The sequence below is a fragment of the Lates calcarifer genome, linkage group LG2 (assembly GCF_001640805.2).
Source record: "Lates calcarifer isolate ASB-BC8 linkage group LG2, TLL_Latcal_v3, whole genome shotgun sequence".
Classification (NCBI taxonomy): domain Eukaryota; kingdom Metazoa; phylum Chordata; class Actinopteri; family Centropomidae; genus Lates; species Lates calcarifer.
The window spans coordinates 3,478,350-3,496,357 of NC_066834.1; the positions used below are offsets into that span (position 1 = coordinate 3,478,350).

Here is an 18,008-nt window from a genome sequence, read left to right on the forward strand (position 1 = left end):
TGCAGCATTTGACACACCCACAGTAAAAGTTTAAGTGGACTTGGTATTTTAAAATGGTAATGAATACCTTTATTTTTCTCTCCACTAATAGAGTAGCGTTTTTATCCCTGTAACAACCAGGCCATAAAAATAATATAGTAATCCACAAGGTTCCTTATACTTTGATATATCTGGAGTACATAAAGAAACATCATACCTTCAACACACAGTAAATAAATGTCCCAGCCACAAAAAGATTTACATAAATATTATGTTAATAATATTGACATAATAATGCAGAATGATTGTTTAATTGTTGTCCTGCTGCTTATCCTGTAGCTGCACCTTATAAAATAATTAATTGTTCAGGCATGCATCCTATTTTCATACAATATACATGCAAGACTTTTAGAGGCTTAACAATAGCTTAGTAGTGGATTACTGTATGGCATGATCAGTATAATTTATTCAGCTTTTAAATTGCTGTTCTTGCTGTTTGCATTTGCTTTATTTTCCCATTATTGGAGTCATACTGCCACAGTTTCATCTCTCAAATAAAATCATAACTCTGTGAATCCTCCTCAATTATGCATTCACTGACTCACACCTGCATCCTTGAAAACCACCTTGTCCATCTTAATTTCAGTCTAGAACTACCACTCTTAGATACAGCTTTGTGCATGTTGTTAAATTCTAAATTACTTAGAGTTTGAAATGATGATGATTTTAATGAATAAGGCTTTCATTTTTGCATTCACACAAACTGCTCTGATCCTAAGCTGGTGTTGTTTGTCTGTCCCTTACTGCTTCCTCAGCTGTTAATGGTAGTCACTGCAGCATGTTATGAGAAATAGCTCCACCCTGCAGCTTGCAAAGCCAATCAAATTTCATTGGTTTTAGAGAGGGTTGGGGTTTTTGAAAGAGCATTAACTCTTTGTGGGCTGCTTAATACTAGCAAATCACACAAAAGTGATCTCTTTGAAGGAGCTTCTCTGCATTCCACAGCTGAGTGTTGATTATAACATGTCCACACATGCATTTATTAATAGCTTTATGATTTTTCATTCAGCTTTCTCCCACTGCCCCCCTCTATGCTGTTCTTTTTATATTTCTATTCAATCCTCCACCCATTGCTTCTCTCTTCTATATTTTTTTTCCTCCCTAGATTTTTGCTGTCCCTTTTGCTTCAGACGTCTCTTAGTCTGTTTTTTTCCTCCATTCTACTTTTCTTTCCCTCCTATCCTCAAATGTTTTTCTCTGTCTGTCTAGCATCTAACCCTCCCAATCCCTCTTGAGCTTCATTCATGAAAATGCAGATCCACAGCAGGGCAGGAAAAAACGTCAACAGACGTAAACTCCTCTGCTCCACCAACCAGAAAAGGCGCACTATAAAAAACAGGCAGCAGCAACCAGGCGACCCTAATTCAGTGCAGCCTCCACCAGAAATAGCAACTCATGCATGTATTAATCCCCTACAAGCCAAAAATATGTGATTGAAGGAACTCTGCTGCCATTTATTGCTAGGGACAACTCCTCTGCCACAGAAAAGGGCTATTTATCACCATATCCTCAGTCAGTGTGCTGTCTGAAGTCTGACTCACATTTTCTAAATATTGCATTTTGATATTTAGGGTAATGTATAAATCAGTCATTCACCTTAGCATTTAGTGTTCTCACTTCCTTTATGTGCTGGCATTTTTCCTTTTTTAGCCCCCTCCCTCACCCCCACCGCACCTCTGCAGGAAATGCCACGAGTGTAATGGTGTTCATTATGTGATGCAGACACCATGATTTAACCTCATTCTCCTCTGCATTCTCCTCATTTTTATATGAAAACAGACAATGTGGCTAAAATAGTTATTAGGTACTTATGTTTTAGACTTTAAAATGTTGTGAGGGGTTCATTATCATTCAGGCTAAACATAATAGATTTTAATATCAGCATTGATCTAAATGCGAGCATGCAAACTTGGCTCTGTATTACATGTGCCATAGAAAATGAAACAGACATCAATCCTGTTAGGAATTAACTGTCTTGAAATAAGTATCACTAATTAATGTGAGTTCAATTAATCTGTATATTTGGATTTATTTACTATCCACTGGTGTTAGCTGTCTGTCACTACGCCGATACTCTAGTTGATACTCGACTGCTGTCTAGCTACATTATGTTTAACTAGAAAATGTCTTACACAGTCTGCTAAAGCTAGTTTATTGACCGAAAACTCATCACTTTGTTGGTCTTTTTTAACAGCAAACAGGCACAGTCAGAAAACTGCTTGCAATGTCAGTCTCATTTTGTAGCTTGGCTAACTTACAAAATAAATGTTGATACTGCTTATGAAATTCAAGGATTAGAGGACTGCTGACAGCACTGATCATGCCCTTGTTGTGTGTGGAACAGCCAGACACAGAGTGGTTGGAGCGATGGAATATTTTTTTGTTTTATGGGCATCATATTAGGAATAGCAAAAGCTCAAACTCTGGGGAGGGCTGGCCATTCACAATCACATTCTCAACATATCTCATGAAACATGGTAAGTGAAGGAATGCACAAATGTTTTGATAGTCACTGTCCCTCCTTTCTCACAGAGAAAATGTACAAATTTACAATCACTGTTACATGCCCCAGTAAAATACAGTGAAACTTTGAAGTGTTCCTGGCTAGTTATATGAACAGGTAACTGACTAACTAGTATTAGAGAGCATTGCAACATCCACCGACATCATCCTCCAAGCTCCAACCTACATGTAGAAAATAGCAAGTTTTGACAAAAATTTGGATCGTGGGATTGCACCGTCGATGCATGTCTTTAACTTTTTGGTTTTGCCTCTCCACACACAAATATTCCACCAAAACAAGCTCCACCTGACACTGTTTTGCAGCGGCACTGTTGTTGCATCCTGTTCTTTGGGTGCAGCCTAAGATGATTGGGACTAATTCAAAGAAATGAAACAAGGCAGAGCCAGAGAATAATAATAGGTGCCGCCAGACCATTCTCCAGTGCTGACACAGCGTTGTGGAAATGGGTCTGGCTATGCAAAACTTCTGTTTTAAAAAAGTTCCAGGGCTGTTAGCAGGTAGAACCCTTGAGTTCTGGTCTGTCTATAAAATGCAGTGCTTTTTACAGAAATAATGCATGTCACAGCTCCACTGTATATACTATAATATTTAATTATCTTTTTCTATGCCTAATATTCCCAACACTACTGATCACACTTCAGTGTAACTTAAGGGCGCGATCCATCTCATTTCTCTGTTGTGACATTTTTTAAATTGCACTGTTTAGCCTAAGGCTAGCACTTCAATGCTTATTACTGATTACTGATTGAGTATGGTGGAGTGATGTGTTTACTGTTGCCCTGCTTACTTTTTAAAGTGGTTTGATTTGCTTTCACTTGCAGGGCACTAATTTGTAAACAATGCATTGATAAATGTATCTCAAAGATGGCTTGTTACAGATGCTGGCATCTGCAAACGAGGCCTCAAATTATGTAACATTCTGACTTGTTAATGGCTTTTCAATGACTGAAATTTAGATTGGCCAAAGGCATGCATGTAATCTTGCAAGTGATGTAATGGTCTGATGACAGGACCGTCAACCAAATATGATGATTGTCAAATGCAAATTCAGTTGTTGATTGTTCATTGTTGACTTGATAGTCAAAACAGGTGGCGACACCTTTCGTTTCCACATGTGGGCCCTCTGTCTGTCTGAAATCCTCATGGTGGATGACACTGCAAAACGTTCTAACTGCACTGAAACAATGTCCGTTGCAGAGATGATGTGCATTCACTTAGTAAACATTTTACAAAGTAACATGGTGACATTGCTGCCATACCACATCTTGTGTCATGTCATATTATGACCAGCAAACACAATATTGCTGAACCCTGATTCAAACGATTAATTTTATTGCTGATTTGTATTAATTTACTGATGGTTTGGATTTCTAGGTGTAGGAAGTGAGACAGATATAAAACAAGAACCACGTCCCAGAATGCCCATCAGGAGAAATCTGTCTGCATCACTGCCACCACAAAGCCCCCAGACCGTCGCCAAGACCCAAGTGTTTGAGGAGGGCATGTTCCCACTTCAGTGCACACCAGAGCCTGCTCAAAAAACTGTTCAGGCCCTGCCGCTGAGCTCCAGTGCCATGGATCCCAACATGACCTTTGAAGTTATGGACAGTGAGGATCAAACTGCAAGTAATGCAACCATCATAATAAGCAGTGGTAGCCCCTGTCAGGCATCAACGTCCTCAAACTTTTTGGGTCACAACCAGCCACTCCGTCCTCCCAAGGCCAATGAGGGGAACCAGATTCCTACAAAAAGGTGAGAGAATACTCGTGTCTTGTCTTTTCTCTGTGATTTCAATGAATTTACAAAATAATTTACATTAACACAGTGCCTGTGTTCTCATGTACTCAGCATTCATGCATATAAATCTATTTTAAAAAACAAAAAAGAAGATGATACAATTCACACAGGATTTTTCAACTGGTCTACAAATAGAGTTGGTGTGGAACACTGAAATCTTTGACCCATAACTTTCTGTCCATCTACTGAACATAAAACATGAATTCAGAAGATATTTGATCCCCTCTTCATGTACATTAGATAACAGTACAATTCAGTTTTAAGCCTGGCTTCTAATGTGGATTACAGTTCTCTTGGCTCTACTGAGTGCATTGGATCCCTTGGCAGTCCATATGGTGCACACCACACACTGCCTACTGCACTCCTGTGGTCACTCCACAATTTATTGCTACCGTATAAATAGGAAATATTGTAAGAACGTAAATAGAAAACACACTCCTCACGGTAAGTGAAACACTTTGGGAAACACCAAAGAAAATACTGCTGTCACAGTTGAAACCCAAACTCATATAACATCACAATCTAACTGCAGACAGATTTTTATAAGTCTAGTTCAGGCGGAAAAACTGCAACAGCTGCCACAATGTATCAGAACCAGTTGTTACACTTTGTTGCCTCTCGTTCACCAGTTTTATCTCAACATGCAGAAATGGAGAGTTAGCAAGGGAGTGTTTTTAGCTTAGCAGAGAGATGCAGAACTAAACAAGTGAGCAGTATATATTTATATTCATAAATTCCTTTAAAATACTTATGTGTTTTGTTACTTGCTGTGTACTTTTCATTGACGGTGACTTACACTTAGACATTTCATGAAATTAATTTATCCACCAATTCTTCTTTATGTCACAACTGGGAAAAAAACAGGCAATGAGGGTTGAAATCTGAATTTACTCCTTCAGCAGGAATCTTTGAATGACCTGTTTTGAAGCTTTTAATAAGTATAGCAAACTCAAGTAATTAATGTCATCGTCTCTCTAAATAGAGTTCAAAACGCCAGGGACATCTTCATTTTTCTTGATGTTCCTTAAGAAATTGGCACACAGGGAAAACTCCTCGTTATGTCTCACATGCTAATCTTGATGAGACACTTAACTTTGTAACAAAAGCAGTGTGATTGAAAGTTGGTTCAGTGTCCATGCCTTTTAAACCCAGACAGTTCTTGTACCACAGATTTTAATTAAACGTTGCTCTCTGAAAGCATAAATTATCAAATTTATGCTTATCAAAATTTAAGCAAGTGCAGTACACAGAAATATTTAGGGACTGCACTAAGAAAATTATATTTATTTATTTAATTAAAAATAAATTCAGGCATGTGTTGAATCGGTTCCATTCCATCTTTAAAAAAAGATCTGCCCACTGAAAGGATGGTGACTTAACCATTCAAAAGTGGTAAATCCCCCAAACCTTATTCAAAACAAGACAGAGACTAGAGTGCAGATAGTATAAGTATTCTCACCAGCAGCATGTTTCCAGACTGGAACATTGGGCCAAGAGGCTTAAGCCAGCTGAGCAGCTCCTTGGTGTCTACAGCTGGAAGTGGCAAACAAAATAGGGAACATTTCAAGCTACAGCAGCAGACAGGGTTTGTGTTGGTGAATGCTCCCAGCAGAAGTGGCCTCACATTAGCATCACGAGTGTGTATCATTTTATTTGTTGAACAAACTTGCCACTAACCAATCTCCAAATAAAAAGCAAATCAGACCGCTCAAAAACATCTGTGCTACCCAAGAAACATACAAGACTTGTTTTTCCTCAAGCACTAAAGTTCAGGGCTAATCCAGACTTTATGGGAGCACTTAGCACCTGGTTACGAAGTCAAATCTCAGAGGGAGACTGTTGCATTTAGATAGCAAGAAAAAAGCATTACCTTTTGTGAATATTTAGGCTGATATATAGGCCATTGTAGATGGTGCTAACAGTGTAAAGATGAAGGCAAGTTTAGAGTAAGAGACTCAATGACTTCAAGAAACATGGTGCATTAGTTTTACCCTGGAACTGCAAGGTGGGTGAGTGGCAGGTCCCTGGGCAGGGTTCATGTAAAGTGTAGCCGATAGGGACAGTAGAGGAAGAAAAGGTTTAAACTGTTGTGTTCAGGAGAGGGGGGGTACTCCAGTAAAACAAATGTAGAGACCTGGCAGACTAATAAATGAGGAAGGTTAATTACATAAGGCTAATTGCAGGTTAAGGTTAATTACATTAGAGGTGATACCGATTTCACCAGGTTGATTCCCTTAGGTAGGTTTTTCTAAACAACCCATCAAATTGTGTTTTTAGATGCCACCAGCAGCTCGTAGGACTCACTCAGTCACATAGTCAGTCTGGCTGTGTCCTTCAGTGGAATATGAGCTCGCTTTGGTGCTTTAACTTACCAGATATGTGCTTATTAATTTAAATCCTCTATCAACAAGTATGCACCTGCTAGAGGATTTTAAGCTACAAACTGATTATACAGGCTTAAAAGATGTCTGATATAACTTAATTCCAGATCCATCCTTGCATGAGCTGGAATTGTTAAATTAAAGTGTATTTGGAAAAACAAAAACAGGAACACCCAACACTGATTTATTCATTTTATACCTGGAAGTGCCCGTGTCAGATTTATATGACAGACAACAACATTTGCATATCCAAATATCTGGATACAGGTGCATTGAAATGAAACACCAAATATAAGAAGACCAGATTAATATACACACAGCTTTCTCTGTAAATACCTATTTTAAAGAGTACGGTCTAGACCTGCTCTATATGAAAAGTGCCTTGAGATGACTGTTGTTGTGATATGGCGCTATATAAATAAAATTGAATTGAATTGAATTGAGCTTTTGCAACACAACACAAGCAAAAATGTACTGTTATAAGTTTTTATTGATTATTTTTTTTAATCTGATTTTGAATACAATGGAAGTGTTCCTTATTCCTTTGTGAAGTCCAGACAGAAGAGATGTCGTGGTAACATGAACCTTTGCTCTGTAGACAACAGATCCTGTCTTTACAAGATGTGAGACGAGCCAACCCGACCTACATGGACATGACGTCTGCTGCACAAGGAAAGCGTAAATTTAACCGGTAATGTCCCACTGGCTTGTTCTTTTATTCATGTAAATCATCTCATTTTATACACTGACAGTGAATTAAACACTCTGCCTCCACACATTGGACTGCAAAATATGACAAGGTAACAAAATTAATAGGCAGCTCTTAAGAAGGAATTCAGTTTCAGATATGAGGAATTTTTGATGTTGATTGATGTTTGATTACTTTTTCTATTTTCCCTGCCTGTTTTATTTGCTGTAGCAGCATCAAAGAAGAGCCAACCCAGGGTGTCTCTGCACCGAAGCGTATAAAGAAAGACCCCTCAGTGGCCCGGAGACCGCTCCGAGTGCATCGGTTTGCGGGTGAGTGTCCAGAGAGAAAAGCACAGTGGAAGAAGACATCCACACACTAAAGACAAAATACTTGTAGTCATCACAACTGACACTGCTTTTTACATAATCAGTTTGTAGATGAGTGAGAAAATGAAAGAGAATGAATTATTTGTGTTGTATAGGAGATAATATGATGTAATTGGATGGAAATATCATTTTTGCCCATCAGTCTGCAATATCATTCTCAGTGACCTATAATGACAAAGTGAAAACGTGTTTTTATCATTTTTTGCAAATTTATAAAAAATTCAAAATTGACATCTCTGATTTACTAAAGTACTCACCTGTGGCAAACTGAACTGACTAGACATAGTTTAGAAATGTGTATACAAGGTTCCTCAATTCACTCTTCATGTCAGGACAAACAAAGCCATGCAGTCCAAGGAATTCTCTGTAGACATCTGTGATAAAATATGTGGCGAGACACAGACCAGGACAAAGGTGTAAAACCGTTTTAAAAACTTTGAGAGTTTGCAGGAGCACAGTAGTGGCCTTTCATTGTGTAATAGAAGATGTTTGGAACTGAGTAACCAGCCAGGAAGGGCCTTGGTCAAGGAGGTGACCTAGAACCCAACAGGTACTCTCAGAAGTCTTCTGCAGGGATGGGAGAACATGCTGGAAGAACGACCATCTCAACAGAACTCCATCAAGTAGGCCTTTACTGTGGTGGAGTCCTCTGAGAGCATGAGGGAAAAAAATTTTTGGTCTGATGAGAAAAAATTGTACCTTTTGGAGAGAACACTAAATACTTGGCAAACACCAGGCACAGCTCATCACCTGGCTAAGACCATCCCCACGGTGAAACATGATGGTGGCAGAATCGTGTTATGGCGGGGTTTTCAGAGCAAACTACTGGAAGAATCCTGAGCAGATCAGTCCATAACACCAAAGATGGCAGTTGTATGACACATTTTCCACCACTCCTTCCGAAAGCCAATCGTGTGCTTTATAACAGTCGAACCTAGAAACATGACGCAAGCACAGAGGGAGGTTCACGACAGTTTCATCTGGTGTGGAAAGAAGAAGCAGGAGCAGATGGACTTCAGATAAGCATGGAGGAGGAGGTGAGTGTACTTGTCATTTTGCTTGGTTCACTGTATCCATAGCGTGACTTAGCATGGCATTTGTTCAGGTTCTCTGGTGGGATGTGGGATTGAGCCATAAAAGAAGTTGATGCCATGAAACTTTGTGTGGGGAAAAGCATTTTAAACCGTATTTTGGGGCAAAGTCACCAAACTTTTAAGTGTTAAGTGTTCTTCATCTGATTCAACTGGTGATTCTATACATGCATTTTTATGCACCGGGTAGCATTGAAAGTGGACTCTCTCCCCATCGATTTCGATAGTGCTCTGATCTTGTTAGCCCAAAAGAACTGCTCAGGAGCATTGTCAAGATGGCTGCTGAGTGGGGAGACTTGCCTATAAGGACTTTGGTTCCTCTCAGCAGCAGGGACAGGGAGAGTGGTCGCATGAAAGCAGCCAAATACAGAGAGGTCCTTGAAGGAATCCTCCTCCAGAGTGCACACAATAGTTCACTTTTCAGTGTGACAATGAGCCAAAACATACAGCCAAGAAAACAGTGGAGTGGCTTTGGGACCTTGAGTGGCCCAGCCAGAGCCCAGAATGAAACCCCACAGAACATCTGAGTAGAGACCTGAAGTTCACAACCGTCCAATCTGATGGAGACTGAGAAGATCTGCGAGGAAGAATGGAATTAACTACCCAAATCCAGGTGCGCAAAGCTCTAGAGATTTACCCAAGAAGACTAGAAGCTGTTATTGCTGCCACAGGGGCTTTTACTAAGCACTGAATTAATCCTTTTGTAAATAAGAGATTTCAGTTTTTGATTTTTAGTACATTTGCAAAAATTTCTAAAATCATGTTTTCACTTTGTCATTATGAGTTATTGAGTGGTGATTGATGGGCAAGAATGGAAATTTTATCCATTTAAAATTAAATCTTCAACACGATGAAAGGGTCTGAATACTTTCTGAAGCAACTATATATTAAAATGTACACCATATGTCTAGAACATGGTATATCAGTGTCCTGCTCATTCTTGATACTATTCCTTGTATGGTGATTGTCCTCAGGTTCAGAGGAGAACAAGCCTCGAAGAGTTGTGAGGAGCATTTCTGAAGGGAATCTCAACCTCCTCGAACCTCAAAAATCCAAGTCCTTTTTCTATAAAACATCTCAACAGATCAAACGAGTGACCAAGCGGATGTAAAGCAACATTATGTTCAAATTGGACCATTTTTTCTTTATGGACATGTTCACTTTTCACCTTTACCGTCCAAGTTCATCTTCTTAAAACATTACTCTCAAAACCTAAAAAAACCATTCTCTGTTGTGTAGGTTTCTCCAACACAAAAGACAAAATGGAATATTTTCTTATGCTCTTCGATTCAGCCTCACACTGCTTTGAAATTTTACTTGATTGTATATAAACATTGTATAGTTTCTGATCACCTCTTTAGATTATTCTTTTGATAGTTTAAGGACTGATTTTTATCACTTCTTAGCCTACCCTTAGATTTTAAGATATATTTTAAAACACTCACGTACAAACTAGCAGCAAGAAATAAAACATGTCCTGTGGATTCTTTGTGTTTTACATACATTAATATTCTCCTAAACAGTAATCGGTCTGGTAGGTGACCACAGTTCCCAGGGCAGCTATTATCAGAGGCAGACTGTACATGACCTCAAATGGAAGTCTGGCTGCAAAAAAAAAAGCTCTATACAGAGCTGTTTGTATTTTTAGTTTTAATTCTACTCTTTCTGTTGTACAGTTAATAACATGGGGTTATAGATATGTCATAATAAAACTGTAACAGAATCTGTGGCTGTTTTTCAATAAATAAATCCCTTTCTAAAATGTTATCTCTGATATTTTTGTGGAATTGGTGTTAAATCTGAATGGGGTTTTCAATGAAGTTTGGGTTACAAGAAGTTCCAACAATAAATAAGTGATGTAGGACAGACTGAGAGGGGAAGAAAAATTGAACTGACCTCAGAGTGACTCGCAGCACAACTCACAAAGATCTCTTTCTTGTTTTCTTCCTGTCAAAAAAGCAACTGTTTCATATGCCTTTAGGAAAAAAAGTACAGTGATCCCTGAGTACAGTGATTGATAGGATGTTGTTTGTCTCTATCAATGCCTTGTGGGGATACTGAATGATAAGTGTATTTCACCATTCAACAGAGCACAGACTTGATGTTCAGTCTTGAAAGAGGTGTCATTGTTAGCTGCTTTTACACAGAGATCGCACTATATTAACATTAAGAAGTTCATTACGCCACCTTTGCTTGTTTATGCTGATTCAAACAAAGCTGGTGTAATGCCGCCGCCTCTGACTACCTCTGCTGTCGGCTTAAAGGTGGCACCCCCCATTTTGCCTATGTACCTTTTTATACAGAATTGGGAGGGGGAATAATGGCGCAACATTCCCACCTTGAACAGTCTGTATAAAAAGGGCTATTAACTCAAGCTCTGTGGTCCAAAACTTCAGTTAAGAAGTTTCATAAAATGAAATGAGACAGACTTTGCAAATACATCATGGTGTGCATGTGAATTACAAACATAAATGTCATATTTTCAGCATGTTTTGTAGCTTTTGTACTTTGTTTACTGTTGTTTTTTGTGGTTTCAGGTTTGACTGATATTCTTTTGCTTAAACCACTGCTGGTCTTGTGGATTAAGCTTAGGATAGTACACCTCCCAGCAAACACAGTCATAACACCATATGTTGTGATTGAGAGTGCAGAAAATCCAGAAATAGTTGACTTAGAGTAATGAATAAAATTAGCTCAAAGTAACGGCCAAACAATTAAAAGGCTATAATTTGTAGATCTATGGTTGTAATAGTGAGCTAAAAGTAATTGATTTTTGAGATAGATTTATGGGAAATATTAGCTAAAATGAATGTAGAAACAGTTAATTAGCAAAAAGTAATAGACAAATTGTTTTAAAAGACTGCTGAAAGTAATTACTTTTTGAAAAGGTTAGTTAAGAGTAACAATAAAGTTGGCTTAAAGTAATAGATACAGTGGAAATAGTTAGCTAAATGTAATAGATAAATGATTGCAACAGCTTTAAAAGACGGACAAATTATTGAAATTCCTAGCTTCTGCCACAAAATGCAACAATATCTACTTTAATAAAATAAACAGTGTTAAATAACATTAATATCCATTCAAAAGCATATGAGTGTATTGACAGTGAAGGGGTACCTGAGCTCATCTGTTGGGGCTGTAAGGGAACGTTAGACAAAAAAGGTTGGGAACCACTGTTAAATGCCACTTTTGAATTGCATTTCAAAGATATTTTAGGCTTTCCTGTGTTGCATATTTAGCCTGATCAAATGTGAAGAATCACTGGGAACAAGCTTTTATTAGAACTCTATACTAAAAACAAACGTCAAAAAATACCTCCTGGATCTGTCTATGATGAGGGTGGGTACTCATTGCTCTGTCTGGAGAGAACTAGACTTGTCACTTTGAATTCAGTCTTGCAACTTTCAGTGGCACAGCATTCAGTGTGATCTTTATTTTTAGCTCAGGAGCTCAATGCATATATCAGCACTGTACTGCGCAAGCACTGACACCCTCTCATGCTCTCATTCACAAGAATCTCTTCATTGTGTGTGTGTGTGTGTGTGTGAGAGAGAGAGAGAGCGAGAGAGGGAGGGAGAGGGAGAGGGGGAGAGTGTGTGTGTGTGTGCGCACACAGGGAGGCAGGTCTTGGCTAAAGTTTATTAACTTTCTCTTAGCCAATGGGGCGCCTTGTGCGTTTTTCCTGCTGACCAATGGGACAGATTGAGAGGTTGGAGGTGGGTGTTGCTTAGCAACTGCAGGTAGAATCTCAGATCATGTCGGACCCATTGTTTTATCTTGCTTCCATGAGAGACATTACATGCTATGTGTTGTGATTTGTTAGTAAAAAACACCTCTGTGCAAATGCGTCACAAAGTTGTTAACTCTATTTTTGCATTGTTAAACAAAGATCACAGTGACTTTAATGGCATTTCAACCTCAAGACAGAAGACTTTTAATTTATCGTCCTCATGTTACTAAATATTGTCAAAGGAATTTAGATTGTTATTGCTTTATTTTTTGTCCCTGAAAATAGCCTTTGCCAAACCTCATGCAGAGTCAGAGATGAGTGGTAATAAACACAGATGACAGACATGGCTGCTAAAAACAAGGAGTTTACATGTAGATAAAACATAAGCGTTTGCATTTAACCGGCCACACCCCCAGATACCATCACACTAACACACAAAGCACTGATGCAATTTATTATAATTTTTTAATTATAACGCAGATTCAAGATACCCTGAGATTTGAACCAGATGAAGAGTGAGAACATGTTTTTTTTCTTTTTCTTTTGATAAACCCAGTGTTTGAAAAGAGCCTTGCCATGGCCAGGAAGAGAGACCCGCATTACTACATACAAATATAAGCATATGATCCCTCCTACAATGTTCCTGACTCCCACAAGGCAACACGTCACAGCTGTGAACTTTTTGTCCCCTGTCTAATTAGATGACCTGATATCTTAAAGCAATATGTCACAGTGGAATAACTCGTGGAGAGCTGACCACTAGTACTGTCTGTCCTTTTACCACTAATAGTGTCGCTTGCTGGCTTTTGTTTCGCCTCCGTTAGCCTACAAATTATGTGTAAAAGTCACCTGAAAATAGGTGTGCATGCTCCATGCGCTCTCTGCGTCTCACGGCGATGTGAACATGATGTGAAAAAATGAAGGTTAATATTTCAGATTCAAATGCTTTAAGTGTTTGTCACAACCAGCCTTGGTATTTATAATTTGATGCTCCTCTTCACTTCTTTTTTTGGGGGGCACTTATGCATTTGTGGATAGTTCAATTCAGTAAAAAAGACATATAACAGGAGAGATTTGAAGGCTTTAAAATCTGCTAGTGTTCATTGGCAGGAAATTATAAGATTTTGTCTTTCAGTCAAAAATATAGCATCATAAATGAGGTACAAGAGGTACAAGAGCATTGCTTCTGCTCATTGTCCCGTCCCGTGATGCTCAATGCAAATATTTAAATGGGGTTTATGGAAATTCCTGGGATGCACGCTGGATTTGGCATGTAAAGCAGGAACATGAGGATTGTTGTTTACACCAGGTACATTTGTGCCCAGTAAATCCTACTGTGGGAAGCAAAGGAATAGATGAATAACAATAAAATAAAGTCATTAAACTGGAGCACATTTTGGGGAGATACTTCAGCTGAAAAGGCAGTCAAACATAGTGATTCTTGATAAGGTAAGCCTCGATAGCTTACACCCTTACAGAGATTTAAACTAGTGCTTAAATGATTAGCCGAAAAATCAATTAGTCAGTCATCGGAAAGTTAATCATCAACAGTCTTGATTATGGCTACTGTAATGTGAGCAGTGATTGACAATTAGTCTTTTTATTTCCCTAATTTTTCTTCTTTTGGATAAAACTGGACATCTGAAGAGGTTATTTTGGGCTCAAAGGTGATTGTGATTGGGGTGTTTACTATTTTTTATAGGTGTTTGATCAGTTAACTAAAAAATCAGTTAACTAAAAATAGAATCAACAGTTTAATCAGCATTGAAAATAATCATTAGTTGTGGATAATTGGAGCAGATTTTGTGTAAACTCAGAGATCATTTTGCCATATTTAAAAAAGAGTGCCCATTCATGTCTGGAATTTAAAAAAAGGAAAAGCAACAAAAAAGTGTATGCTGCTCAGTGAATGAGGTCAGTCTGAAGTAACAACAAACATCAGTCCTCAAGGACATTCAAATGTTACCAACCAATGGATTATTTTTCATGCTGCCTACCACAGAAATTTATGATTAAACATACTGCACATGTTTGTTTGCCTCCCTCATTTTTTGCCACAGCAATTTTTTGCCCCCCCCCCCCAAGAGAAACGTTTCATGTTTTTCTCTACATTTTACTCAGCAAACAAATTGCAAGGAAACATTGTGGCAGCAAATACCTGAGCTCCCTTTATCAATACACAGCTGACTGTTGACAGGACCTTTTGCTGTGGTTATAGTGGGGGGATGGGTGAGATTTACAGTTTCCTTTACCAGGTAATGTCTCCTGTTGTGAAACAATGTGACAGAAAATCAGTACAGCTGTGATGGCTCAGCAGTGTTCTTTGCCCCTCTACATTCTCCTCCAGTTTATCCAAAGCCCACCTCAAATGTACTGTATGTAGCCTGTGGATGACTCATCCTCAGGAGAACGAGCTGTAAGGTGCAGGTAGCCTTGCAAATAAACATTTCACGATTTGCAGAGTCTACTGAAGTACTTTGCTGACTTTAAGTCTGAACCCACAGACTGCAAACACAAACTATGACAAACCGATTCTGTTTTATTCCGTCTGTAAGGCACGCGTGTAAAATATCCTCCTGTGTTAATGTGTCCCTGCTGCGTTACACATGTAACGACTATATCACTAAAACACACAAAAATGAGACATCAGTTGAGGCTCCAGAAATTTTAGTCATTTTGTTTATTGAAACAGCAAATTTGTCATCATTGCAGCAATTGCCATGGAGACAGGGTTAAGTCCCAAACCTACTGGTGTGCATGAGTGTATGCTCATTACCCTTTACCGCAACTTCCAGGAAACACTGCACACTGAGTGGATGGATGACTCCACCTCTTTAGGATGGTTAGGGAATATGCGGACATTCAAATGATCTTTATTTCCCAGCAGCGCTTCACACCTGTTCCCTTCAAACGCCCTGTAAATCCTCCCTTGTTCGCTCAGTTTGCTGCACCATGTTATTTTGTTTTGTTTGTTTGCGCTGTTTATACTATGAAGTCTGTCATAGTATAAACAGCGGGGGAGATTCTCCACCTGATGACGATGTAGCTTAAGTGATTCTTATATGAGTGCTATGTCAAAATTTATTTGATTTAAATTAGACTTTATGAATCTCTGTGGCAAAATTCATCCTTTGCATTTCTTTCTCTGGCCTAAATACTTAGGAGCAGTGGACACTCCCAGGGAACAAACTCTATTTTTATGGCCAGGGCTGCAAATGGTTGGCATATTACCCAATACCCAGGATACATGTATGCAGGGGCAATTAATATGGGTAGAGCTGTGTTTTCTAACATGTCTTTCTAATAAAGCTGCAACCATTTGAAACCCTTTGTCACAGATTGCATATGTCTACCGGTCCTGACCGTGGAAACCAAAGCGTGATTAAACCTTCTCAGAGGTGGTAATGTTAATGTTAATGTTATCCAGTAATTCACAATAAAATCAGAAAAAAATGAGATGTAGGAAAAATACTCCTCATCTGCCCAGACATCCTTTTCATTCTACAACTGAACGGCTTTTAATTCAGCCCTGGTCTGTCCTGTTTTAAATAAAGTTAGAGCCACTACTCATCCATGTTACACCCACACAGGTGTTTTCACTTGTTTTGCCTGATTAGACCTCCTCTCAGGACTGTGTGGGCGTGTACAGACTGCACTTGATTCACATCTGCATCACTCCTCTGTTTGTTTTGTTGCACTTGTTAGGGCAGAACAACTTAACATCTTTATCATTCTTAATATGTACAAAGAGTTTGGTCACCTCTGGTGACAGAGTTACAAAGTGGGAGAAGATGCAAGATCCATTGCCCTAGTGTTAAATTTCAGTGTTTTCTCTCATAAAACCCTCTTTGTTTCTCAGCACAGAAGCACAAGACTCCTTAAAAATAACAACAGGTTTATGTCATCGCTATTGGTTTTAATTATTCCATCTGCATATCTGAGAAATCCTTGTTTTATTTGTTGCTTCAGACTTTCACATCTGGAGCCCTGAGCAGCTGAAATAATCATCTAACTGAAACCTGGGCTGAGCTCTAATCAGCGGCAGTAACTGAAAACACCAAAGTCGTCCAAATGAAATGACAAAGTACGTTGTTTGTCAATACTCTCTAGGGTAACACAGAGTTTTAAGTGATTTTACACACCTATTAAGAGCACAATATAATTTGTCTCTGCCCTCCAAAACCTTAAAGTGCTGTTGGAACATAAAAGACATTATGTTATGTTTAAAGGTGCTATATGTGAGTTTTTGCTATCGCTAAATAGCCAACATTAGCACTAACAGCTACTTACTCACTGAGAGCTTCAGCCATCGCTGCACTTACTAACAAGAGGTTAGAATATGCTCTCAAACCCACATATAACACCTTTAAGGTTTGGTCAGGTTTCGAAACAAAACAGCTTGATTGTGAAAGATCGTGGTGTGGGTTAAAACAGCTACGTAGTTAAGGTTAGGGGACCTTCGTTGTCATGGTTACAGTAATAAACACATGGCAGCAGAACCGGAGATGTCCCACACATTCTTCTTCTTTGTCAATTTGACACGATCCATAAGGCAACTCTAGCACCACCAGTTCAGGTCTGGTAACCTCACTTCTCTCCAACTCCACACCTCCGCACTGACGCTGACTCAAGTGACATCACTTGAAACAGTTTATCAGAGTTCATGAAGCGTCCTCTGCGTCCACAGAAAGCTAAAACTTTTGTTTACATATGCAGTAGTACTCCTCAAAACCTGTAAACAGACTCTGATGTGTGAGATCGATGATGAGTTCCCCTTGGAGCGTTGATTCAGTCAATAATGTCATTTTCAATGCTAAACTGACACAACTGAGAGATCAGTTGTTACCAGTCCAGGAGAGTCTGTAATAAATAGTTTTAGAGTGTCATTGCACTTTTTAACACTTAAAAAAGTTTTACAAAGATGCAATAAAGCGATATTGCAATTTATTACCTATCAGTGTAACAACTGAAGAATTTGACAGCTTCTTTTCAGAATATGACAACACATTTGGGTGGGAGGGATTATCAATTAAATGACTCTTAATGACAATAGTCAAACAGTTGTGAGGTATAATTAATGATAATGTCAGTTAGTTCTCATGATAGTGTAATGCCAGCCTCATGCACACCCTTTCAAAGTGTTACCATGGATATTATAGTAGCTATATGTGGGCTGGATTTCTGCAGATAGAGCTTAATTAAATTTTCCTCCTGCCTACCTTAGCCTTTAATTTTAAAAACCTGCAAAGATTTCCACCTGCTTTGAAGAGATGAATTTTTTTTCCATTAAAACCAACCTTCACAAAGTGTGTGAACTAAGTCAGAATGCACAAATAACCACACTTATAATATCTCCTCCCACTTCGTG

General features: G+C 38.8%; 1 protein-coding gene across 3 annotated transcripts in view; it reads left to right on the top strand.

The window, feature by feature from the left end:
• The window catches only part of kif18a (kinesin family member 18A), a 29,208-nt gene extending 18,536 nt beyond the window's left edge, over window positions 1-10,672 (top strand). Inside the window, exons 15-18 of one of the 3 annotated variants that reach the window (XM_018686325.2) lie at window positions 3,938-4,316; window positions 7,341-7,433; window positions 7,662-7,762; window positions 9,885-10,672. In XM_018686325.2, the coding sequence (XP_018541841.1) occupies window positions 3,938-4,316; window positions 7,341-7,433; window positions 7,662-7,762; window positions 9,885-10,021 (710 nt within the window). In that variant the 3' untranslated portion in view covers window positions 10,022-10,672. Of the gene's footprint in view, window positions 1-3,937; window positions 4,317-7,340; window positions 7,434-7,661; window positions 7,763-8,747; window positions 9,849-9,884 lie in introns of those variants that run through there. The other 2 variants (XM_018686326.2, XM_018686327.2) reach the window with 2 other exon arrangements.
• Window positions 10,673-18,008: the final 7,336 nt, after the last annotated feature.